This window comes from Scyliorhinus torazame, chromosome 8 (assembly GCF_047496885.1).
Source record: "Scyliorhinus torazame isolate Kashiwa2021f chromosome 8, sScyTor2.1, whole genome shotgun sequence".
NCBI lineage: Eukaryota > Metazoa > Chordata > Chondrichthyes > Carcharhiniformes > Scyliorhinidae > Scyliorhinus > Scyliorhinus torazame.
Genome location: NC_092714.1, coordinates 59,939,109 through 59,964,687, shown reverse-complemented (window position 1 = coordinate 59,964,687; position 25,579 = coordinate 59,939,109). Strand labels below are relative to the sequence as shown.

Genomic DNA, 25,579 nt, shown 5'->3' with positions numbered 1-25,579 from the left:
GATCCTTTGATTTACGGGATGGGTGACAAGTGAACAGCGCCTTACTGTGTCGGGGTGAACAAAGCTTTCCATGCTCCCAGAGTCAATCAGGCAAGACGTCTCGTGGCCGTTGATGAAGACCGTCGTTGTAGCTGTTGCGAGTGTCCGGGGTCGACTTTGGTTGGTCCAGTGTCACCGAGGCCAGATGAAGCAATTGCGAGTTCTGATCCGGCAGCGTGTAGTCGGCTGTGCTGGGGGCCTGGGGCCCCATCCAAGATGGCGTCACCCATGGGTCGCACATGGTGTCCGGGGATGAACAAGATGGCGGCGGCGATGGACAAAATGACGGCGCCCACCCGTCCAGCGTGGTGTTCGGGGGGGCAAGATAGGCGCGCCCGTGGTTCGCACGTGGCCCTAGGATAGGGGGATGGCGGTGAGCGCTGGCCGGTCGGGGCCTGAAGGGGGGGTTGCCTCGGCGGTCCATAGTCGCTGGAGACCACGGCCACAGCGCGGGCCTGGCAGACCCCCACAAAGTGGCCCTTCTTGCCGCATCCTTTGCAGGCGGCGGTGCGGGCGGGGATGATTCGCCTGCCCGCAGAAGAAACAACGGGGCCCGGCGGCGTGAGCGGGCCGTCCCGTAGTGCAGGCCTGCGGGGTCAGGGGGAAGGTCTGTGGGGCTGCCGCTGCGGGGCGCCACGCAGCCCAGGGGGCCGGCGCAAAGGACCGCACGTTTTTGTAGGCAACGTCCATGGACCCTGCCAGGGCCCGTGCCTCTCTAAGTCCCAGAGTGTCCCTTTCTAGGAGTCTTCGGCGGATATCTGGGGAGCTCACACCTGCTACAAAAGCATCCCTGATTAAACGTTCCATGTGCTCGCTCCCCAAAACTTGCGGGCAGCCACCGTTTCGGCCCAGCACCAGTAGCGCCCGATAGAAATCTTCCAACGTTTCCTCGGGGCTTTGCCGCCTAGTCGCAAGCAGGTGACGAGCGTAGACCTGATTTACAGGACGGATATAATGTCCCTCTAGCAGTTTGATCGCGGCAGCATAGTTCTCCGCCTCCTCGATAAGGGGGTAGATCCCAGGGCTGACCCGTGAGCGCAGGAAATGCATTTTCTGTCCTTCTGTGGGGGTGTCTACGGCCGTCTCGAGGTAGCCTTTAAAGCATGGCAGCCAGTGTTTAAAAATTGCAGCAGGGTTCTCTGCGTGGGGGCTGAGCTGAAGGCACTCCGGTTTGATTCGGAGTTCTATCCTTCCAGCTTAAGTTGTAGTAGATTAAATTGATGCGCAATCAATTACACTCAAGACGAAGTGATTTCATAACTGAAGGCTTTAATCTACTAGAACTCTTTCCCCAGCAGCATCAATACAGAAAGTGAAGGCTGCTGGGACGGCACTATTTCTTATACTCCGCCTGTCAGGGCGGAGCTACGTACAACAGCCAATGGTAGACTCCTGGGTCTAACCAATGGTCATCAGCCTCTTAGGTACCGCAATACCTGTTACTATCACACCTATATTTTAAATGGTGTCAAGCTTACGAAGTGGGAGGCCAGCTAGTCATGCATTAAAACAGTCATTTTCAAACTCAGGGTCGCGGGCAGGTTTTGGGAGCGTCATGGAACGATCGGTCGCGGCATTCCCCACCGTGGGAAGACATGTCAATGGCCATGACCAGCTTTTAAAAATACCCAGCCATGACCAACTTTCAAGAATGCCAGCTGTCCCGTGCATGTGTGCCCATTCAGCCGAATGTAGCAGTGCGCAGGCCTGGAGCCCAGCAGGGCAAACCGCCTCCTCCATAAGTCAGCGTGCTGTTCCAGAAGCAGATTTCTTAATCGATCAGTCTTCCCACCAGAAGCAGCGGCAGAGAGCAGGTCACATGCCCCATACACTGACATCACATACTCTGGGCTCAAAATTACTGAGAGCTTTCTCCGTTTTGTAGCTAACAGTAAGCAAGCAACAGGACTGTGTGAAGAAGTGACAATGGATCTTTTTGGATTAAGGAATAGGGGGCCAGAGACACAAACCGATCTGCTGGAGACAGCTTCACAGGAGGGTCCGCAGCAGGACAAAGCAGTGCTAGTGTGAGCTCCAGGACCTCTGATGAACCTCTGATGCTCCTATATCTTATGGTTGATTGGTTTGCAGCCTTTGACACAGATGATCACACCATCCTCCTCCATTGGAGTCAGCCTCACGTAAATCCAGAATATTCCTCGCTGTTTCAAGTTTCTCCCTTCCAAAACATTACATTGAACTTCATCATATTATGATTGCTATTACATAAATGTTCACATATCATTTGGTGTTGACTATATCTGGCTTATTATTCATTACCAGATCTAATATGGTATGCCCCCTTGTTGGCTCCAAGCCATATCGCTGCAGATAACTATCATGGACACTCAATAAATTATTTTTAAAAAAATAAAAATTTAGAGTACCCAATTTATTTTTTCCAATTAAGGGGCAATTTAGCATGGCCAATCCCCTAGCCTGCACATTTTTGGGTTGTGGGGGCGAAACCCACGCAAACACGGGGAGAATGTGCAAACTCCACGTGGACAGTAACCCAGAGCCGGGATCGAACCTGGGACCTCGGCGCCGTGAGCACTCAATAAATTCTTACGTGTTTGTCCTCTTATCCTGATGTATATGAAAAGATCCCCCATTAAAACTGCTCTTATGTCAGGGCAGCACGGTGGCGCAGTGGGTTAGCCCTGCAGCCTCACGGCGCCGAGGTCCCAGGTTCGATCCCGGCTCTGGGTCACTGTCTGTGTGGAGTTTGTACATTCTCCCCGTGTTTGCGTGGGTTTCGCCCCCACAGCCCAAAGATGTGCAGGGTAGGTGGATTGACCACACTAAATTGCCCCTTAATTGGAAAAAATTAATTGGGTACTCAAAATTTAAAAAAAATAAACTGCTCTTATGTCTACACTTAAGTATCTCATCTCTGGTAATATTCTAGAGAATTTCTTTTGCACCATCATTCCCACCCCTCTCTCCCAAACCCTTGACATCCTTCCTAACGTGTGGTGCCAAGAATTGAAAACAATACTGAAACATAAATAGTCTTAAAGATTTTGCATAACTTCCTTCCTTTCTCTCTGCCTCTATTAATAAGACCTATGATTTCATATATTTCAACTTATCCTGTTGCCTTCAAACAGTTATGTACATACACGCAGGTATCCCTACTGTAAACCATTTAAAATTATACAAATTAGTTCATGTTGCCTCTCCTCATTCTTCCCACCAAAATATATCTCTTCACATTCATCTGCATTATACTTCAGCAATATGCCCATTTCACTAGTTTGTTTATGTCCCCTAAATAGTTTCAAGTTTTAAACCATCTGCAAACTTTAGAAATTATTCCTGTGTACGCAAGCCAGGTTCTTAATATCTATCAAACATAACAATAGTCTCCGTAACAACCCCTGGGGAATGCCATTTTACATATACTTCCCTCCCTTGTGAAAAACAACCAATCTCCTCCGCTCCTTGTTGCCTTCTGTCCTTAGCTACTTTCATATTCGCACTGCTTCTGTCCCTTTTTTTTTTAAATAAAAAAATAAAAGAGTACTCAATTCATTTTTTCCAATTAAGGGGAACTTTAGCGTGGCCAATCGACCTAGCATGCACATCTTTGGGTTGTGTGGGTGAAACCCATGCAGATATGGGAAGTATGTACAAACTCCACACTGACAGTGACCCAGGGCCGGGATTGAACCTAGGACCTCGGCGCCGTGAGGCATCAGTGCTAACCACTGCGCCACTGTGCTGCCCCTGCTTCTGTCCTTTTAATCCAATTGGCATTAATTTTAACAAATCTATAATGTGGTACTTTGTCAAATGTCTTTTGAAAGTCTATATACACAAAATCAACCACATTACCCTCACCAAAACTCACCATTATTTTTGTCAAATAACCCATTCCCAATTTGCTTCTAACAAATCAGTACTGACTTTGATTTATTAGCTCATACCAAATGCCAATTAATTTTATCCCAAATTATTGTCTGCTAAAATGTCCCCACCACTGATGTTAGGCTGACTGACCTGTAGTTATTTGGATTATCCCTCAGCTCCTTTTTAAACACAGGAGCTACATTTGTAATCCTCCTGGCCTGTGGCACCACCTCCACATCGAATGAAGTTTGGGCTGGTGCCATGAAATCTTTTACATTCATCTTAGAGGGCACATTGGGCCTTGGTTTAATGTCTCATCTGAGTGGCAGAATCTCTGACAGTGCAGTAATTCCTAAGAACATAGATCACAACTTTGTAATTGGAATCAAGTGTGAGACATAGAAATGGAAGCAAGGACCAATCAAACTACAGGCAAGGATAGAAATTAATGTTCTAGTACAAAAGACATGAATAGACCTTTGGAAGGAAATGGTTGTTTAAGACTATGAAATAGCATAAAACAATGTTGTGGCTCATATTTATTGCTTTAGATGATAAACATTTTCATGTGTTCTTATTAATGTTGCATTATGGCTATATTTTCAATTGGGTTTGAAGTAAAAATGACAACTGGAACAACTTTGAAAATAAATTCAACAATGTACTTGTTTGAAACTACAGCCTTTCAGGTGGTTCCTTTTGTATGAATTTCTTTGAGCGAACCAGAATGATTATCATAGATTCTGCAGTGCAGAAGGAGGCCATTCGGCCCACCGAGTCTGCAGCGGCCCTTTTAAAGAGCACCCCACTTAAGCCCATGCCTCCACCCTATCCCTGTAACTCAGTAACCCCACCCACCCTTTTTGGACACCAAGGGTAATTTATCATAGACAATCCACCTAACCTGCACATCTTTGGACTGTGGGAGGAAACCAGAGCACCCGAAGGAAACCCACGCAGACACGGTGAGAACGTGCAGACTCCACACAGACCGTGACCCAAGCTGGGAATCAAACCCGGGACCCTGGAGCTGTGAAGCAACTGTGTGAACCGCTGCGCTACCGTGCTGCAAACAATTAGTTGCTTGTTTGTGCCAATATGAGAAGCTGCAGATTGTATTGTAATACAGAGTTATTCCACATAACAACTTGAATTGAAGGATTCCAATCATTCTAACAAGACAGTTATGGTGTTGTTTGAGCTTTCAATTTAGATTTACAGTCTCGTAACTCCTGGTAAAAAGGATCACAGTGGAACTTCAATTGATTATAAAGGAAAGTGTCATAAAAAGCTCAGTTTTAAACATGGTATCTACATTATAAATGCTACCTGCTTGCAGCTCAGTTTAATAATCTAATTGCTTTTGAGTGTTTTAAATGTCATTGAAACTATGTTCTTTTCTTTCAGATATTCACGGTGATTATTTCTTACACTACTCTGAATATTTACAAAGAGATTTGGTTAAAATGAAAAGTGACTTTAATGTGGAATTTTGTTTGTTCTTTTTCACACGTACTTTATTCACAAGTTCTTTCACTAACGAGTAATACTTAAAATAAATTAAATAGACATACATTTGTAATAGTACACTGAAATTGTGAATAAAAAATAAAGCTCAATGTTTAACTAACATTGTTATGCGTTCATTAGATGAAGTGCAACATGGAAAATACCACTCAGACCACCTGTTAAAGTAAAGTTGGCATAGTTCCAGATGACCATAGGCTGCTCCCCTTTGAGGGGGAGAGCTGAGTGGTGGTGATTTAACCTGAGGATCGCCTCACCTCATGCGAGGGGTAACATTGAGGAGGCAGGGCCTTCATGAATAACCTCAGCCGGTACGGGGATTGAACTTATGCTATTGGCTCCGTATCACAAACCAGTTGTCCAGCCAATTGTGCTAAACCGCCCCCAAACCACCTATTACCACCTCTGTAACATCGCCAACATCACCCTGTCTTTGCTCATATGTTGCTGAAACCCTCATTCATATCTTTGTTACTTGACTTGATTATTCAATGCACCACTCTCTGGGTGCAGAAATTTCTCCTCACCTCAGTCCTAAAAGGATTACCCTCATCCCCCTAGTTCTGGACTCCCCCACCATCGGGAACGTTCTTTCTGAATCTTCCCTGTCTAACTAACCCTGTTCGAATTTTATAAGTTTCTATGAGATACTCTCAACTCTTCCAAACTCCAATGAATATAATCCTAACCAACTCAGTCTCTCATATGGCAGTCCTACCATCCCAGGAATCAGCCTGGTAAACCACTGCACTCCCTCCCTCCATCTGAGGAACATCTTTCCCCAGATAAGGACACCAAAACTGCACACAATACTCCAGGTGTGGCCTCACCAATGCCCTGTACAAGTGCAGTAAATCATCCCTATTCCTGTACTCAAATCCTCTCTCTATGAAGGCCAACAAACCATTTGCCTTCTTTCCTGCATGTCGTACCTGCGTGCTTACTTTCAGCGACTGATGCATGAGGACACCAGAGTCTCGCTGAGTATCCACCTCTCAATTTCCAGTGATTCAAATAATCTGCCTTCCTGTTTTTGCTACCGAAGCAGATAACCTCACATTTATCTGCATCTGCCATGCATATGGCCCACTCATTTAGCCTGTCCAAATCCCACTGAAGCATCTCTGCATGAAATGAAATGAAATGAAAATCGCTTATTGTCACAAGTAGGCTTCAATGAAGTTACTGTGAAAAGCCCCTAGTCGCCACATTCCGGCGCCTGTTCGGGGAAGCTGGTACGGGAATTGAACCATGCTGTTGGCCTGCCTTGGTCTGCTTTAAAAGCCAGCTCTTTTCAGTGCTACTGCTGCGCTCCTCACACGGCAGGAGGCCTGGTCATACTGTTGTAGGACATGTAATAGGAACAGGAGTAGGCCATTCAACCCATCAACTTTTCCACTATTCATAGCTGATCATTTACCTCAGCTTAACACCACTTTCCCAAGCTATCTCCATGTCACTTGGTATCATTGGTCTCCAGAAATCTATTCATTTTTATTTTGAGCATGCGCAATGATTGAGCTGCGACAACACTCTGGGGTAGAGAATTTCACCATCCTCTTGAGTGAAGAAATTCTTTCTCATCACAGTATTAAATGGCCTATTCCGAATCCTGAGATTATGTATCCTGGTTTTAGATTCACTAGCCAGAGGAAACTTCTTGGGCGGGATTCTCAGTTGGCCGACAGCGAAATTGGGAAAGGCAATCGCTCATTCTCTTGGCCACCCCCCCCCCCCCCCCCCCCCACCCCCCGCAACTTCCACACATTTCCCCCTCCGCCCCCAGCTAGCCCAGCCCAGCACACGGAGTACCAAGGCAAGTTGTAACGCTGGCAACAGACAATCAATGTGAGCGATATAGAGAGATTTCTGCCCTAGACCCTATCACTAAACTCTGCCCTGCAGCCGTGCCATATTAACTAGTGTCTAATGTCCTGGCCTTACGGGCTCTAATGGTACATCTAGGTGGGTCCCCAGATGGTACATCAGGGGTGGAGGCAGCCTGCTGTGATTCCCACCCTGTGACCTGGGTCCCCGTTAGCGGGCGTCTTATGGGACGACCAGGCCTGGATGCGCCCCGCTGCTGCTTGGGAGTCCCAGGTGGCATGGTGCCACCCCGTTCTGCCCACTGCCACCAGGTGCGCCAGAGATTGGGGGGGGGGGGGAGAGAGAAAGAGTCCAAGGCGCTGCGGTGTTCCGGCACGGGCTGCATCACCTCCTCCTCCCTCGGAGTGCGCGATGGCACCCGGGCTACTCCATGAGACAGGGTGCGAGAGGAGCTATCCCATGGCTCCCTGCCACCTGACACTGCCAGTCCTGGAGGCCCGCTCTGATCTCGACCAGGGTCCATACGCTCACAACCATGGAGCACAGGGAGTGGACCATCTCCGTCTCTGACTGCGCCACATCACGCTGCGACTGTGTGGTAGTATGTATTAGGGGTCATGTGGGACTGGAAGCCCTAATGTCATTGGCTGACAGATCCCGGGTCCTGGTTGGCCGTTGACCTCTAGCTCCGCCCTGAAGGCGGAGTATAAGAAGCCGGAGTCCTTCCCCGCAGGCCAGTCTACTACCGAGCTGCGGGGGAACAGACACGCTTAATAAAGCCTCATCGACTTCACTCTATTCGTCTCTCGGAGTCTTTGTGCGCTACAATTTATTAAGCGTGCCTAAAAAGGACTATGGAGCTCAGGATCATCCCGGAATGCCTGAGGATCAGCCCCCACGCAGTGAACGCGGCAGCAGCTTTCAAGCATTGGCAGACTTGTTTCGAGGCCTACCTCAGAACGGCCACCGGCCGGGTCACAGAAGACCAAAAACTACAGGTCCTGCACTCGAGGTTAAGCACGGAGATTTTCTCTTTCATCGAAGACGCAGAGGATTACCAGACGGCGTTCGCAGCACTGAAAAGTCTCTATGTCCGCCCAGTAAACCAGATCTACGCTCGCTACCAACTCGCAACGAGACGGCAAAGTCCCGGAGAATCGATAGATGAATTCTACGCCGCGCTACTAATTTTGGGACGAGCCTGCAGCTGCCCTTCGGTGAACGCAAATGAACACACGGACATGTTAATGCGCGATGCTTTTGTGGCAGGTATGAACTCCTCCCAAATCCGCCAAAGACTTCTAGAAAAAGAGTCGCTAGGACTCTCAGAGGCACGGGCCCTAGCAGCCTCCCTAGACGTGGCCGCGCGTAATACCCGTGCCTACGGCCCCGACCGCGCGACAGCCCATTGGGCTCCGTACGTACCCGTCGCGACAAACCCACCCCCCCCCCCCACCCCCGGACACCCCACAGGCTTGCGCGGTCCAAACGCCAAGTCGCACCGGGGGCGCCCGCTGCTATTTCTGCGGCCAGGCGAAACACCCCCGGCAGCGCTGCCCGGCCCGCGCAGCAATCTGCAAGAGCTGCGGGAAAAAGGGCCATTTCGCGGTTGTGTGCCGGTCCCGCGAGGTCGCCGCTGTCCCGGGAGAACAGGGAGCCCTGCACGCCGCTTACGCTCCCCAACCCCCCCCAGCGCCCCATGTACGACCCGCAGGCGCAGCCACTCTGGGTCCCGACCACCGCGGTCCCGGGAGAACAGGGAGCCCTGCACGCCGCTTACGCTCCCCAACCCCCCGCCCCCCCCCCCCCCCCGCGCCCCATGTATGACCCGCCGGCACTACCACTTTGGGTCCCGACCACCGCTCTCCCCGGAAAAGAGGGAGTTCTGCGCGTCTCTAACGCCCCCCAAACCCCCCCCCCCCCCGTGCCCCACATATGACCCGCCGGCGCTACCAATTTGGGTCCCGACCACCGCTGTCCCCAGAGATGAGGGAGCCCCGCGCGTTCCTAACGCTCCCCAACCCCCCCCCCAGCGCCCCATGTGCGACCCGCAGACGCCGCCATTTTGGGTCCCGGCCCCCACGAGGGGAGGAAGGGCGCCGCCATCTTGGACCACCCCAGACCTGTACGACGCACGGGGGCGGCCATTTTGTCCACCCCCGCCGCCATCTTGTGACCCCCCAGCCATGTGCGATGTATGGGGGCAGCCATTTTGTTCATCCCCGACGCCATCTTGGGCGGCAACAACGGACCCCAGTGTCGACAGCTCCACGGGGTTCGAGGAAGACGCTCCGCTACTACAACCACGTCTCGCTTCAATAACGCTCGACCAAGTCGGCCCCGGACACTCCAGACGACGACGACAACGGTGCTAATAAACGGGCATGAGACACCATGCCTAGTCGACTTCGGGAGCACGGAGAGCTTTATCCACCCCGACACGGTAAGACGCTGTTCCTTGACCACCTATCCCAGCGCACAAAAGATTTCCCTAGCTGCAGGATCCCACTCCGTACAGATCAAAGGCTTCTGCATAGTTACCCTAACGGTGCACGGGAGGGAGTTCAAAAACTACAAGCTACACGTCCTTCCCCAACTCTGCGCCCCCACATTACTGGGATTAGACTTCCAGTGCAATCTACAGAGCCTTACCTTCAAATTCGGCGGCCCAATACCCCCACTCACTATCTGCGGCCTCGCAACCCTCAAGGTGCAACCCCCGTCCTTGTTTGCGAACCTCACCCCGGATTGCAAACCCGTCGCCACTAGGAGCAGACGGTACAGCGCCCAGGACCGTACCTTCATTCGGTCCGAAGTCCAGCGGCTACTAAAGGAAGGCATAATCCAGGCCAGCAATAGTCCCTGGAGAGCACAGGTGGTAGTAGTGAAGACGGGAGAAGCAAAGGATGGTCATAGACTATAGCCAGACCATCAACAGGTACACACAACTAGACGCGTACCCTCTCCCCCGCATATCCGACATGGTCAATCGGATTGCCCAATATAAAGTCTTCTCCACCGTGGACCTCAAGTCCGCCTACCATCAGCTCCCCATCCGCCCAAGTGACCGCAAGTACACAGCCTTCGAGGCAGACGGGCGATTATACCATTTCCTAAGGGTCCCATTTGGCGTCACAAACGGGGTCTCGGTCTTCCAACGAGAGATGGACCGAATGGTTGATCAACACGGGTTGCGGGCCACGTTCCCGTATCTCGACAATGTAACCATCTGCGGCCACGACCAGCAGGACCACGACGCCAACCTCCAAAAATTCCTCCAGACCGCTAAAGCCTTGAACCTCACGTACAACGAGGACAAGTGCATTTTTAGCACCAACCGGCTAACCATCCTGGGCTACGTAGTGCGCAATGGGATAATAGGCCCCGATCCCGAACGTATGCGCGCCCTCATGGAATTTCCCCTCCCGCACTGCTCAAAAGCCCTGAAACGCTGCCTGGGGTTCTTTTCATACTACGCCCAGTGGGTCCCCCAGTACGCAGACAAGGCCCGCCCTCTAATACAGACCACGACCTTCCCCCTGTCGACAGAGGCTTGCCAGGCCTTCAGCCGCATCAAAGCGGATATCGCAAAGGCCACGATGCGCGCCATCGACGAGTCCCTCCCCTTCCAGGTCGAGAGCGACGCCTCCGACGTAGCTCTAGTGGCCACCCTTAACCAAGCGGGCAGACCCGTGGCCTTTTTCTCCCGAACCCTCCACGCTTCAGAAATCCGCCACTCCTCAGTGGAAAAGGAAGCCCAAGCCATAGTGGAAGCTGTGCGACATTGGAGGCATTACCTGGCCGGCAGGAGATTCACTCTCCTCACCGACCAACGGTCGGTAGCCTTCATGTTCGATAATGCACTGCGGGGCAAAATCAAAAACGACAAGATCTTAAGGTGGAGGATCGAGCTCTCCACCTTCAACTACGAGATCTTGTATCGTCCCGGAAAGCTGAACGAGCCGTCCGATGCCCTATCCCGCGGCACATGTACCAACGCACAAATTAACCGCCTCCAAACCCTCCACGAGGACCTCTGCCACCCGGGGGTCACTCGGTTTTTCCACTCTATCAAGTCCCGCAACCTCCCATACTCTTTAGAGGAGGTCCGTACAGTCACAAGGAACTGCCACATCTGCGCAGAATGCAAACCGCATTTTTTCAGGCCGGATGGTGCGCACCTGATTAAGGCTTCCCGCCCCTTTGAACGCCTTAGTCTGGATTTCAAAGGGCCCCTCCCCTCCACCGACCGCAACACATACTTCCTTAATGTGGTGGACGAGCACTCTCGCTTCCCATTCGCCATCCCCTGCTCTGACATGACCGCGACCACAGTCATTAAAGCCCTGAACACCATCTTCACACTGTTCGGTTGCCCCGCATACGTCCACAGCGACAGGGGGTCCTCTTTCATGAGTGACGAGCTGCACCAGTTCCTGCTCAGCAAGGGCATAGCCTCAAGCAGGACGACCAGCTACAACCCCCGGGGGAACGGGCAAGTAGAGAGGGAGAACGGCACGGTCTGGAAGGCCGTCCTACTGGCCCTATGATCCAGGGACCTCCCAGTTTCACGGTGGCAGGAGGTTCTCCCGGACGCTCTCCACTCCATCCGGTCGCTATTATGTACGAGCACTAATCAAACGCCTCATGAGCGTCTCCTTGTCTTCCCTAGGAAGTCCTCCTCTGGAACGTCGCTGCCGACCTGGCTGGCGGCCCCAGGACCCATCTTGCTCCGAAAGCATGTGCGGGCACACAAGGCGGACCCGTTGGTCGAAAGGGTTCACCTCCTCCACGCGAACCCGCAGTACGCTTACGTGGAGTACCCCGACGGCCGACAGGACACGGTCTCCCTGCGAGATCTGGCGCCCGCCGGCAACACACACCCCCCCCGACACCATTCACCCAACCCCCCCCCTTCCTGCCACCGCCGCACCCCGCGACCGCCCCCTTCCCAGGAGGATCGGACCCCCTCCCCCCAGGCCCGACCAAGAATAAAGCCCAAGCTGAAACCGTAAGGCTCCCGGAGACGACAACACCGGAACAAACACCACCACCACCACCGGGACCGAGGCGATCGACACGGACGACCAGACCGCCCGACCGACTCGTGGCGTCAATCTAAATCAATATATGGACTTTTCACAAGAACATTTTGCTTTTTCTCCCGATACCTTCTGTAAATAGTTGAAACAGGACAAAATTGTACATACTGTATTGCCATATGAATGTTTTCCTCCCAGGACCAGCCCTGTAAACCCTTACCACCATACGAAGCATCACCCCGCCGGGTTCATTTTTGACAAGGGGTGAATGTGGTAGTATGTATTAGGGGTCATGTGGGACTGGAAGCCCTAATGTCATTGGCTGACAGATCCCGGGTCCTGGTTGGCCGTTGACCTCTAGCTCCGCCCTGAAGGCGGAGTATAAGAAGCCGGAGTCCTCCCCCGCAGGCCAGTCTACTACCGAGCTGCGGGGGAACAGACACGCTTAATAAAGCCTCATCGACTTCACTCTATTCGTCTCTCAGAGTCTTTGTGCGCTACAGACTGCCAATATCTTCTGGGTTGTCACATCAGTCAGTGACTAATGCCTTCTCCCTCTGGGACTGGGCCACCTCCCTCTGTGTCTGTGTCACGTTGACCAGCACCTGGGCAATGCTGCTGACATTTCCATCCATGGCCTGTTGTGACTGGGACACACTCAGAAGGACCACTGCGATTTCCAGGTGGTTCTGGGTCATGATCGCCTGTGAGGCGGTAACCCTGTCCCGGGCTTTGGCCAGTGTCTGCACAGAATGCCCTAGGCTTTGGACATGCTGTACCATAGTTGAAATTGTCGCCCCCAGTGCCTCCATTGCGGACGCCACACATGTGGTGTTGGCCTGTGTGACACGCATAGTCGGCACTACCTCCTACTCCTGCGCAGGGTTGGACTCCAACTGCACCTGCAGGTGCTGGATGCCCGCAGACAACCCCTCATGTAGTCCCTGGCTCTACGACTGCATCTCCACTATGGATGGGACTGTATGTTCCAGAAGCTCGAGACCCGTCTGGTCGCCAGCTAGTTCCTGGGATCAGCCGGCCCTCCGACCGTCCACCCCCTCGGGTGTTCCTACCTCCACCTGCTGTACCAGAGTAGCAGTGTGGTGCGCCCTAGGTAGTGTCCCAGGAGCCTCTTCACTGAAGTGCCCAACCGAACTGAGTATTTCTGTGATTGTGGCGGGTGCGGGTGATAGCTGTGACGGGAAACCACTGACATCCTCCGACCTGTGTTCTGGGATCTCGAGAGTCTCGGGCAGAGGGCTGTGTAGCCATCTAAGGTGGCCACCTGCAAAGGACTATGGGAATTATGGCCAACCCAGGACTCAGACAGAAACAGAGCCAATGTGTATTTGAAACACAGGTAACCAGCCCTGATCGAAACCCCCGCTCGTTTGCATTTCAATGGCCCATTTCCCCAGGACAATAGAACTCCAATCAAGCAACCGGTACAGCCACAGACTGATCGGCGCCACTCCCTTTACTCCAGAAAGCACAACTGCCAAGATCAATGACCGCTAAGGACCCATCCAGCCACTCAGGCACCCGCCCCTTTATTGGCCAAAATTGAAAAGAGTGATCAGAGCCCTGTCAAACTATTGGGTCCAAGGTTAAGGACCGCCCCAAAGAGTGCAAAATCCCAGAGGGATAAAGGAGAGCACAGCCATGTGTCCTGTCTCTTTTGGATCCGACCTGTGCCAGCCCAATTGCAGCAGGAACAGCCAGCCATGTTCAAGACCAACGATCGCTACCTGACGGATGAGCCCAGCAGAGACAGAGCCACTTCCTTCGAACCAGCCAAGTGAAATCCAGATAAAGGCCTTATCCATTTGCACAGTGCCGGTCGCCCTGAAGTTAAGTATAGGTCATTGTAGCTGATAGGTGTAGTTTAACTCGTAGTAGATTTTGTGTTTGCATGTCGAGGTAACTCTTGTGTATGTAAATAAACCATCTTTTGAACTAACTAACTGGTTGTGTGGACATTTGATCGATATAAGGGAAGGCTTGTGGTTCACCAACATTATTAATATTAGTAACAGTATTGGCGACGCTGTTGGGATCGAAACGGTCAACAGCTGGTGTCCAAGCTGCTCTCAGCGTCACTGCTCGACTCACGTGGGGCCCCGGCTGTGGGCGGAGGATGCCAGATAGACCTGACCCATCACCAGCAGGACCTGCAAGACAAGACAAGACGCATGATTAGACTGCAGGCCGTGGGGGAGGGGGGGGGTGGTGAGGGTGGTAGGGGATAGGCACACGTGTCACAGGGAACCACAACTAAGCAGGGTCTCACTTCCTTGCCCGCGGCCAAGCTCCACCTTGGCGACCTCCCGTTCCTCCGGACCGCCAGCCACACCAGCACCCTCTGCTCAGGCACGGAGAGGGTCCGGCGGTCTCCCTCCTGTCTTCTGCTCCCAGCCATTGTGCGCGGCCTTTTCCTGGAGGGGGTTGGTGGGGGGTAGTGGGGGGGGGGGGGGGGCAGAAAACAACTTTGTTAAACAGGTCTGTTGTGAAAGTCCTCAAATGCTGCGTTGGCATCAACACTCAAGTCTCAGAAATGGAGAACCCCGCAGCTTATATTTACACCTACTCTTTCAACCCTGTAAGAATTTTGTAAGTTTGCATTAGGTCACTTTACATTCTTCAAAACTTCAGGGAACACAGACCCAGTCTCCCCTCATAAAACAATCGTGCCATCCCAAGGATAAATCTGGTGAACCTCCCATGCATCGTCCCCATGGCAAGTGCATCCCTCCTTTTATAAGGAGACCAAAACTGCACGCAATGCTCCAGGTGAGGTCTCACCAAGGCTCTACACACCTACAGTAAACATCTTGGGTGGGATTCTCGGTCTGCCGATGCTGAATTTGGGCAAGACGATTGGACAGAAAATTGGTTTTGTCGCCAAAATAGGGGTTGGTGCAGGGTTCACGCCGGTGCTTCGACAGTGGCAAGTGTTGCACTCCGCACTTACCGTAAACGCCGTTTGCACATCATTATCCCCCAAAATGGACGCGACCCACCGGTGGGGCATCACACGGCCTGCCCGTCAAAGGGCAATGCCCACAGTAGACCTTACAGGGGTGCACCGACAGGGCCATGGTGCGTACCGCTGGCAAGGGCAGCACCATTCGATGGTATGCCTGGCATGAGGGACAGGCTCCAAGGCTAGAGAACCCCACATGCCGGGTACCGAAGAACCAAGGATTCGGGGGCAGAGTCCGCCAATCAGGTCCACTGTGTAACCCGTTGGACCTGGTTGGGAACAGGGGTATGCACCATGCTAACATGTTGGCCTTTCACCCCCTGCCAACAATGGATATTGGAATTCAGCCAGCAATGGTGGCCTTCCTCCTAGTCGCCACAGCTCTGGGAGATGCCCTGCGGCTGTACGAGCTGGAGCTGCTCGAGGAGGAGGAAGCTGCAGCAGCAGAGCGTGCCCCAGAGGATGGAGAGTCGGCTACCCAACAGGCTGAGGAGGAGGGGGAGGTGCAGACACCTCACTTGCACTGGCAGCGCCCATCATTTGAGGACCTGCCAGACTGGGCATGCTGTTGAAGGCTCTGGCTGAGCAGGGAGACTCTGGCTGAGTAGGGGGATAGTGCGTCATATCTGCCGGATCATGGCGCACCTGGCACCATGGGGGAATGTGGGATTATACCCGCTCCCAATGACTATCAAGGTGACGGTCGCCCTGAACTTCTACGCCATGGGCTCCTTCCAGGCTTCGAGTGGGGACTTACCTGGGACAGGTGGCCAAGTGGGAGAGTGGGGTTGTGTTGGGGCAGGCTAGGGAGCTGAAAAACAACTGACAAATTGGCCATGGTTTATTTTGGGAAATGTTTGCAGAGGTAGTGTTAATTATGTAAATATAATCCTCTGTTTAAGTTTTTTCCCTTTTGTTTTTAATAAATGTTTAAATTGATTTTTATAAAGTCTTCAGAAACGGTTTGACATTTTTTCTCCTGACTTCAGCTACCTTCTCATAAAATATAAATTGCAAATTGTTGTGGTAGGATGTTCAAATTACCTTGGGAATTTGGGCACCCTATCATAACAACATGCAGCAGATTTACCAGGATGCTGCCTGGATGGGAGGGTAGGTCTTATGAGGAAAGGTTGAGGGAGCTAGGGCTTTTCTCATTGGAGCGAAGGAGGATGAGAGGCGACTTAATAGAGGTTTATAAGATGATGAGGGGGATAGATAGAGTGGATGTTCAGAGACTATTTCCTCTGGTGGATGTAGCTGTTACAAGGGGGCATAACTATAAGTTTCGGGGTGGGAGATATAGGAGGATGTCCGAGGCAGGTTCTTTACTCAGAGCGTGGTTAGAGTGTGGAATGGAAGTGGAGTCGGACACTTTAGGAACTTTCAAGCGGTTATTGAATAGGCACATGGAGCACACCAGAATGACAGGGAGTGGGATAGCTTGATCTTGGTTTCGGACAAAGCTCGGCACAACATAGAGGGCCGAAGGGCCTGTTCTGTGCTGTACTGTTCTATGTTCTATGTGACCATGTCCAACACATCATACTGGTGAATGCTCATTATCCTGGCAACAGTCAGGATGTCTTCATCCTTTACCAGTCATTGTGCCAATAACCCTTCACAGCATCAAACCAGAAGGTGACCACTTGGCAACAAGGGCAATCCACTTTGCACCAGGCCTGTGACACATCTCAGCTATCACACCATGTGGTCAAGTCATTCAATGAGAGTCATACTTCAACAAACAACATCATCAGCCATTGGTATGAAGGAATGATTTCACTGCTTGTGTCTCCTGGGAGGTATCCGCCAGTATTCACCAGAGCAGATGTCCTAATTTGTGGTGTTCTGTTGCATTCTCCACAGATTGGCCATCATGATATCACTATCCAGTTAGAACAATGTCCACTATAGAATATGGTTCACTGTAGGATAATAGTGCGTTTGTCAACCCCAGTATGAGGAGGAGGTAACAGAAGTGGGAACAACAGACGCAGCTAGCACGCCCATATTCTGGATAGGCTGTTCAGGAACACTAAGATTCCAGACTCCCTGAATAAAATCCCAGGTCCCCCTTCTTCAATACTTGACAATTTTAACATGCTTCTGTAAAGGGCTATAAAATAATTCTGTTGGCTATAATCTTGAAATAAAACACACCACAAACAGCCATTCCTTTCCAATTTTAGTCACCCTACACCATCCTCAACTATTGACATTTGAGTCCTATTTGTGGTTGCCTTTGCTCTTCACCGCGTTTTACTGAAAGAGGCAGTTGTGTCTCTGCGGGTCATCAAACACATACTATTCTAATCCCATTTTTCAGCACTTTGTCCATAGCCTTGTATGCTTCGAAAATGTTGAGGGTTCCTACCTCTCCCACCCTTTCAGGCAGTAAGTTACAGATTCCCACCACCCTCTGGAGTAAAAACCTTTTTCCTCAAATCCCTTCTAAATCTCCCGCCCTTCACCTTAAATCTATGCTCCCTAGTTATTAACCTCTCTACAAAGGGAATCTTTTCTCCCTCGCTACCCTATGTCCCATATAATTCTGTACACCTCCTTGATCTTCTAGTACGCATACACAGTGCTACCCCGTTGGCTGCAGTTGATGGAAGGCTGCTGACTTTCACAAGGGGAGACTGCAGATTTCCCTGCAGGATACCCTTGAGCAACTCAGGTCTTTGGTGTGTTTGCTTTGGACTGCACCCTCTCAGCACAGGTGGATGCAATCTGGATTGACTTGCTACCAGAGCGCTGGCAGAGTGGCAATGATGGGAGTATGAATGTTGTAATCCTGGGAGAAGGCAGTAGGTTGATACTCCATGGTGCCACTACCACTTGGGGGAGGCACCTTAGCAATCTAACCAAGCTGCTGGAGGATAGACTGGCAGGAGAGCCTGCAAGCCCCTTTCTGAACGGGTGGAGTTAGAACAAGACCCCCAAGACCTTCCAGAACAAGACCCCCAACTCTTTTCAATTTGTAAAACTTGAATTTAATCACAGAATTAACCACATGAGCAACAAACAAATACCTTTACAGTTAACAGTTACAGCAGTTCTCAAGTAAAAGAAGAAACCTCAACTTACTTCCTAAACCTGCCACTATATTCCATCTAAGGAAACTAATATATATTAAATTCCACTCATGAATTTTACTTGCTTTTCTCTGTGCAGTATCTTTGGAGGGAACACCTTCCAGGACCAAACTGAAACACCTCCGTTCAGATTAGAGTTCTAGGATTTACTGACTCTACGGACCTGGTCCTCCATTAACTATATCATCTGTACCCAAAGCATAAAGCATTCTTTGCTGAACAAGAAACCTGTTAGCTTATACAGTCCCATGTTCTAAACTGCCAAACAGAAAACCCTGGCAGACCTAACCCCACTGCAATTACCAATTTACCCATTGCTTCTTAGCTGTTGGCCCCAAGGCAACCCAAGCTACAAGCATTTAGTGGAACCAATTAACCCTCTTTCAGAACACCCCCTAGCCACTTTGGTCTTAAAGGGTCATTGCACAAAAAGAAAATACACTTCCCAAAGGACATGGGTCACCACACTGAGAATATTTCGATTCTCTGAGAGTTGAACCTCCAGGTGTGCTGAGTGTGGGAAGATTAATTGATTTGTAAATGGTTATGTTTGTGCTACTTGGTGAGCAAAGGGGAATGTTGAATGGAGGACTGTGAGAAACTAATGGTGCAGTTCGTAGAGTTTGGCACACAAGGATACATTCACTGATCTTCATCACACCGTGAGGTAATTAAACTTCTTGCGGCACTTCATCAAGGTCCTGTCATTGATCTCCATGGTGTTATGGGCGAGGTGTTTTCAGAACCCCAAAATATATCAAGGAGTTCAACCAACCTCTCCCTTTAATGGATTGTTGCTTTTGAAGCACACGGCTTGTTCCCCAGGTGTGATATTACAATTATGGACACGTGATTTTTAAAACAAAACAATGTTTATTCCATGAACTCAAATTAATCTATTAAATAAACATTGGATCGCTTAACACCCCTTACTTCAAAGATAGGGCAGCACGGTAGCATTGTGGTTAGCACAATTGCTTCACAGCTCCAGGGTCCCAGGTTCGATTCCCGGCTTGTGTCACTGTCTGTGCGGAGTCTGCACGTTCTCCCCGTGTGTGCGAGGGTTTCCTCCGGGTGCTCCGGTTTCCTCCCACAGTCCAAAGATGTGCGGGTTGGGTGGATTGGCCATGATAGATTGTCCTTAGTGTTCAAAATTGCCCTTAGTGTTGGGTGGGGCTACTGGGTAATGGAGATAGGGTGGAGGTGTGGGCTTGGGTGGGGTGCTCTTTCCAAGAGCTGGTGCAGATCGATGGGCCAAATGGCCTCCTTCTGCACTGTAAATTCTATGAAATAACCCTGAAAATAATACAACACTAAATAATCCCTCAAAATGTTCCTTCAAACATCCAAAAGGCTTCAAACCTTCAAAACAGTAACACTCCAGGTCACAGAATATATATATTTTCTGTTTGATGGCAGAGATATATCATCTTGGTTGACTTCAGCTCCAGCACCTTGCTTTTCTTCCTGCAGCTCTCTGGAAAACACCCAGACACACCCAAGCTGCTTTCTCAAACTGAAACCCAAAAGCAGAAGTGAGCTCAGCTCCCCCATCCTCTGACATCACTTCAGCAATATGATCATCTCCATTTCTTAAAGGTACATTGCTTAAACATCCATTTCTTAAAGGTACTCTTACATGACACCTCCCCCCAAGAAAAAAAATAAACCGTCAACTTCAAGATGGTTTTATTTTTCACTTTTGCACCATCCACTAAGAAATGTACACAGTAAATATACCTTTGCCTTTTTAAACAAAACAACACACGCAAACAGGTATAATAATATAGTCCATTTTTCTTTGTTCTTTTTCCTCCAACCGAAAGTTTCGCGATTGACAGTCTCTTTGAACAAGAAAGTCTCTGCACGATTTATCCATTCCTCTACGCCTCGGCATGTCTCTTCAGAATCAGATACTTTAGTTCAATCTGACCAGAGTCCCTTGCAATTCTCCAATACAGGAGCATTGGTTACCACAGCTTTCAGGCAGTCAAATGCCTGTTGAAAGTCCCTTATTCATTGACATTTTTAACATTTCTTTAGCAAGTCCATCAGCAGAGTAATCACGCTACAAAACTTTTTCACAAATGTTCGATCGAATCGACTCATGCTAAGAAATCGCATTATTTCCCTTCGTCTTGAGGGTATCAGAAACGCCTCAAGGAAAGTGATTCGGGCTTCTCCAAATTCACTTTCGGCTAGGTTCATCACCGAACCCACCTCCTGAAGTTGATCAAAGAACCCCATACGATGTTTAAAATGTTCTTTCCATGTCTGGAAGTTGGAAATAAAAGCAGATTGTTCCACTTTCTCAATGCAATCCTTCAAACGTGGGACAGGGTAAGAGTCCATTCTTGTAACTGCATTAACGTTTCGATAGTCCACACACAACCATTGGGTACCATCTGGTTTAGGTACCATCACTATGGGTGAGCTCCATTGGCTGCAACCCACTTCAATTATGCCATTTTTAAGCATACTCTCAATCTTTCTGTTCACCGATGCCAATTTTAAAGGGTTAAGTCTACACGGATGTTGTTTGATAGGAACAGCATTTCCCACATCTACATCATGTATAGCCATTTTAGTACTTCCCAATTTATCTCGACAAACTTGCCCGTGATATCAATAACTCTTTCAGGTCAGTTTGTTTTTCCTCTGGAAGGTAACTTAACGATTCATCCCAATTTTTAAGAACATCCTAATTTTCCAATTTAATTTGAGGTATGTCAAATTCACAGTCATTTGGATTTGGTTCGTCACTTTGAGTTAGAATCAATACAACCTCCTTTTTCTCGTCTTCCCTTTCAAAGTACCTTTTAAGCATATTCACATGACACACTCGGTGAGTCTTCCTTCTAGCTGGTGTTTTTAACCACATAATTCACCTAATTTAATTTCCTTTCAATCTGATACGGTCCACAAAACCTAGCTTTTAAAGGCTCGTCTACCACCGGCAACAACACTAAAACATTATCCCCACTGGCAAAACTACGAACTTTGGATTTCTCGTCCGCAACCCGTTTCATCACATTTTGTGCAACTTTCAAATGTTTTCTAGCCAATTCACCTGCTCTATTTAATCGTTCCCTAAAATTTGACACGTAATGCAAAAGTGTAATTTCTGATTTCTCACCCACCAATTTTTCCTTAATCAATTTAAGTGGTCCTCTTACCTCATGACCAAAAATTAGTTCAAAAGGACTACATTTGGTAGACTCATTAGGTGCATCCCTAATTGCAAACAATACGAATAGGATTCCTTTATCCCAATCCTCTGGATAATCTTGACAATATGCCCTCAACATTGTCTTTAATGCCTGATGCCACCTTTCTAACGCTCCCTGTGATTTTGAATGGTACGCAGTTGATTTAAATTGCTTTATTCCTAAGCTATCCATAACTTCTTTGAATAACTTTGAAGTAAAATTTGATCCTTGATCAGATTGAATTTCCATTTCTAGTAAAGAATTTAAGTAACTCCTCCACAATCCTTTTAGCTGTAATATTACGTACTGGAATGGCCTCTGGAAACCTAGTAGACACATCCATTATAGTCAAAATATAGTGATGTTTGTTTTAGGAAGCGGTCCTACACAATCAATTAGGACCCTCGCAAAAGGTTCCTCAAATGCTGGAATGGGTATTAAGGGCACTGGTTTTATCATTGTTTGAGGTTTCCCTATCACTTGACATGTGTGACATGAGTGACAAAATTTAAGTACTTCTTTATGTAGTCCAGGCCAATAAAAATGTTTCTGGATTTTGGCTTCAGTTTTCCTTATTCCCAAATGACCTCCCACTGGTACCTCATGTGCAACTCGCAACACCTCCTTTCTATACCCTACCGGCAACACTACTTGATGAACGTCTGCCCACTTTTCATCCGCCTGCATATGTACAGTTCTCCATTTTCTCATCAAGACATCACTTTTACGGTAATAACACTCTGGTATACTCTCGGATTCCTCTTCCGTATATGCTTTCTGATATATCCGTTTTATTTCTACATCTTTCTATTGTAACTCCGCCAATTTTTCTGAACTAAAAATATCCACATGATCCTCCACCTGATTTGTTCTTTTTCAACCATCTGATCAAAAATCGTTTCTGATAATTGCACTTCCACTTCATCTTCATCTTCACTCTTTGATTTCTCCTCTTGTCTTAACCTGTGACTTTGCAACTTTGTTACTACACAATCCGGAAAAATCCCAGGATATTCGTCCTTCAACCCTTCAGTTGTCTGATTTTCCACTGGCTTATCAACCACGTTAGGCATCACTCCCATCTGCGACCCAGCTATATAATTACCCAAGATAAACTATACTGTATTCCTGTACAAGATAGTTTATCTATTACTCCTACTACCACTTCACTCTTCACTGGACTTTCGAACCTTACCTTATATAATGGAACGCTGAATTCCACATATCACCACCTTTTCTGGCAACGTTCTTCCCAAACTACATAATTCATCATCTCTTACTATTAAAGATTGACTAGCCCCTGTATCTCTTAAAATTGTGACTTCTTTACCTGCTCCTCCTGATACACATGAGTAAACTTTACCCACACAAGTAAATTCGTTAAAGACATCTGGCACCTTCTTAACAATTACTTCTTGAACAGGCTGTACAATCGTTTGCACCTCCTTTGCTTCCCTTGGGCTTTCCTTTACCACTCTAACAAATCCTACTGTCTTATCCTGTTTTACCACATCAGCCTTTCCAGTGCTTTTCTTCAACCACCAACACTGTGACTTTACATGGCCTAGTTTATTAGTGAAAACATTTGAAACTTTTCATCTCTTTTCCACCCTCCTGGATTTCTTTTTTAATCTGAGGTACACTCTCCTTATTATCTCCCATCAGATCACCTTTACCTTTACCATTTGAGTATTTCTCATGTCCCCAGTTTCTATATCTCACCGGCTGAAACTGATGTCAGAAACCAATCTTTGATTTATGAACTAATTCATAATCATCTGCCATTTCTGCTGCTAATCTCGCAGTTTTAACCCTCTGTTCTTCCACACGAGTTCTCACTACATCAGGAATTGAATTTTTGAACTCCTCCAAAAGCACAATTTCTCGGAGAGCTTCATACGTTTGGTATATTTTCAAAGCCCTTATCCACCTATCAAAATTACTTTGTTTGAGCCTTTCAAACTCCATGTATGTTTGACCAACTTCTTTCCTTGAATTTCTAAACCGTGTCTGTAGGCTTCAGACACTAGCTCATATGCATTTAAGATGGATTTCTTCACCTCCTCATACGTTCCAGATACCTCCTCCGGTAGTGATGCAAACACTTCACTAGCCCTACCTACCAGCTTTGTTTGAATCAGTAATACCCACATGTCCTGTGGCCATTGCATTTGTTTAGCTACCTTCTCAAATGAAATGAAAAAGGTGTCTACCTCTTTCTCGTCAAACCTTGGACATATTTAATAGATCCCACCATGTCTTCGACTATGACGCTCTATCTCATTATCCTCATTCATCTCCTCCAACTATACGTGTCCCTTTGCGACTGCCAATTTTAACTGATTTTCATGTTTCAGAGCCATTTTCTGAAGTTCAAACTCTCTCTCTCTTTTTCCCTTTCCTATCCATCTCTTTCTTTGTTTCTTTCTTCTCTCTCCTTTTCTTTTTCCTCTCGATCTCAATCTCTTTCTTTCATTGCATATTCAAGTCGCTTTAATTCTTTTTCATGTTCAAGTTGCTTTAGTTCTTATTCATGTTCAAATTGCTTAATCTGCAACTAGAGCTTTGCCATATCTAATGAGTCAGAATGTATCTCAGGCAAACGTAAATGCACAGATACCGCGTTAAGTACCTCATCTTTTCGTATTTTGCTAGGCAGTGTTAACTGCAATGCTTTTGCCAAACCTAAGTCTGTTTTTACTCTCTGTCAGCAAGTGTCATGTGTTACCGCGTCCACCCCCAAAAACGTCTGAGCCTCCGAAAGAGCCATTGTTCACAACACTCTCCCCACTTAAACTAAAATACCACACCGGAAAAGCAATAATCCTTCACTGTCTTTAAGTTCACAAAAGCCAATCCGATAGACTTTTATCCCCCTCGAGCCCCCAATTGTTATGGGCGAGGTGTTTTCATAACCCCAAAATGTATCATGGTGTTCAACCAACCTCTCCCTTCAATGGATTGTTGCTTTTGAAGCACACGGCTTGTTCCCCAGGTGTGATATTACAATTATGGACACGTGGTTTTAAAAACAAAACAATGTTTATTCTGTCAAGTGAGAGCACCTTTAAGACATGGATGTTTAAGCAATGTATCTTTAAGAAAACAGTGATGTCAGAGAGTGGGTGGAGTGGAGGTCAGGTCAGCCATTTTGCAGTTTAGTTTTGCAGTTTGAAAAGAGCTGTCTGTGTTTGCAGTGAGCTGGATCTCTGGCAAGAAAGACCATCTCTGGATCATTTGGGTGATTTAAACTCATTTAACCTTTGACCTGATGTGATTCTGTTTAAAGGTGTTAAGTCTCTTGGAAGTTTGAAGGAACATTTTGAGGAATTATTTACTGTTGCAATATTTTCTGAGTTATCTTTGAAGTAAGGGGTGTTAAGAGATCCAATGTTTATTTAAGATGTTTAAGTTGAGTTCATGGAATAAACATTGTTTTGTGTTTAAAAACCCACGTGTCCATAATTGTAATCCCACTCCTAGGGCACAAGCCATGAGCTAGGAAAAGCAACAAATACATTAAAGGGAGAGGTTGGTTGAACTCCATGATACATTTTGGGGGTTCTGAAAACACCTCGCCCATAACAATTGGGGGCTCGTCCAGGATAAAAGTCTATCTATTGGATTGGCTTTTGTGAACTTAAAAACAGTGAAGGATTGTTGCTTTTCCGGTGTGTATTTTAGTTTAACTGGGGAGAGTGTTGTGAACAATGGCTCTTTCAGAAGCTCAGAAGTTTTTTTGGGGATGCTCCGTTACGCTGGCTAGTCAATGGAGTTTCCCATTGTGAGGCAGTCCCACGCCATTGGGAAACCCCCAGGCTGCCGGCAAAAGGGAGCATCCCGCCAGCAGAGAATCCAGCCCCCTACTTTCAAACTGTATCCCTTAGTTCTAATCTCTCCCGTAAGGGGAAACATCCTTACAGCTTCCACCCTGTCAAGTCCCCTCAGAGTTTTAGGTCTTACAATAAAATCACCACTCATTCTTCAAAACTGCAA

The 25,579-nt window shown here is 48.3% G+C and overlaps 1 protein-coding gene across 4 annotated transcripts in view; it reads left to right on the top strand.

Annotated features, from left to right (window-relative positions):
* Positions 1-5,524, top strand: part of cfap91 (cilia and flagella associated protein 91) — a 294,449-nt gene extending 288,925 nt beyond the window's left edge. For all 4 annotated transcript variants that reach the window (XM_072513694.1, XM_072513696.1, XM_072513693.1 and 1 more), the window contains one exon: positions 5,302-5,524. In XM_072513694.1, coding sequence (XP_072369795.1) covers positions 5,302-5,441 — 140 coding nt within the window. In that variant the 3' untranslated portion in view covers positions 5,442-5,524. The remainder of the gene's footprint in view (positions 1-5,301) is intronic.
* Positions 5,525-25,579: the final 20,055 nt, after the last annotated feature.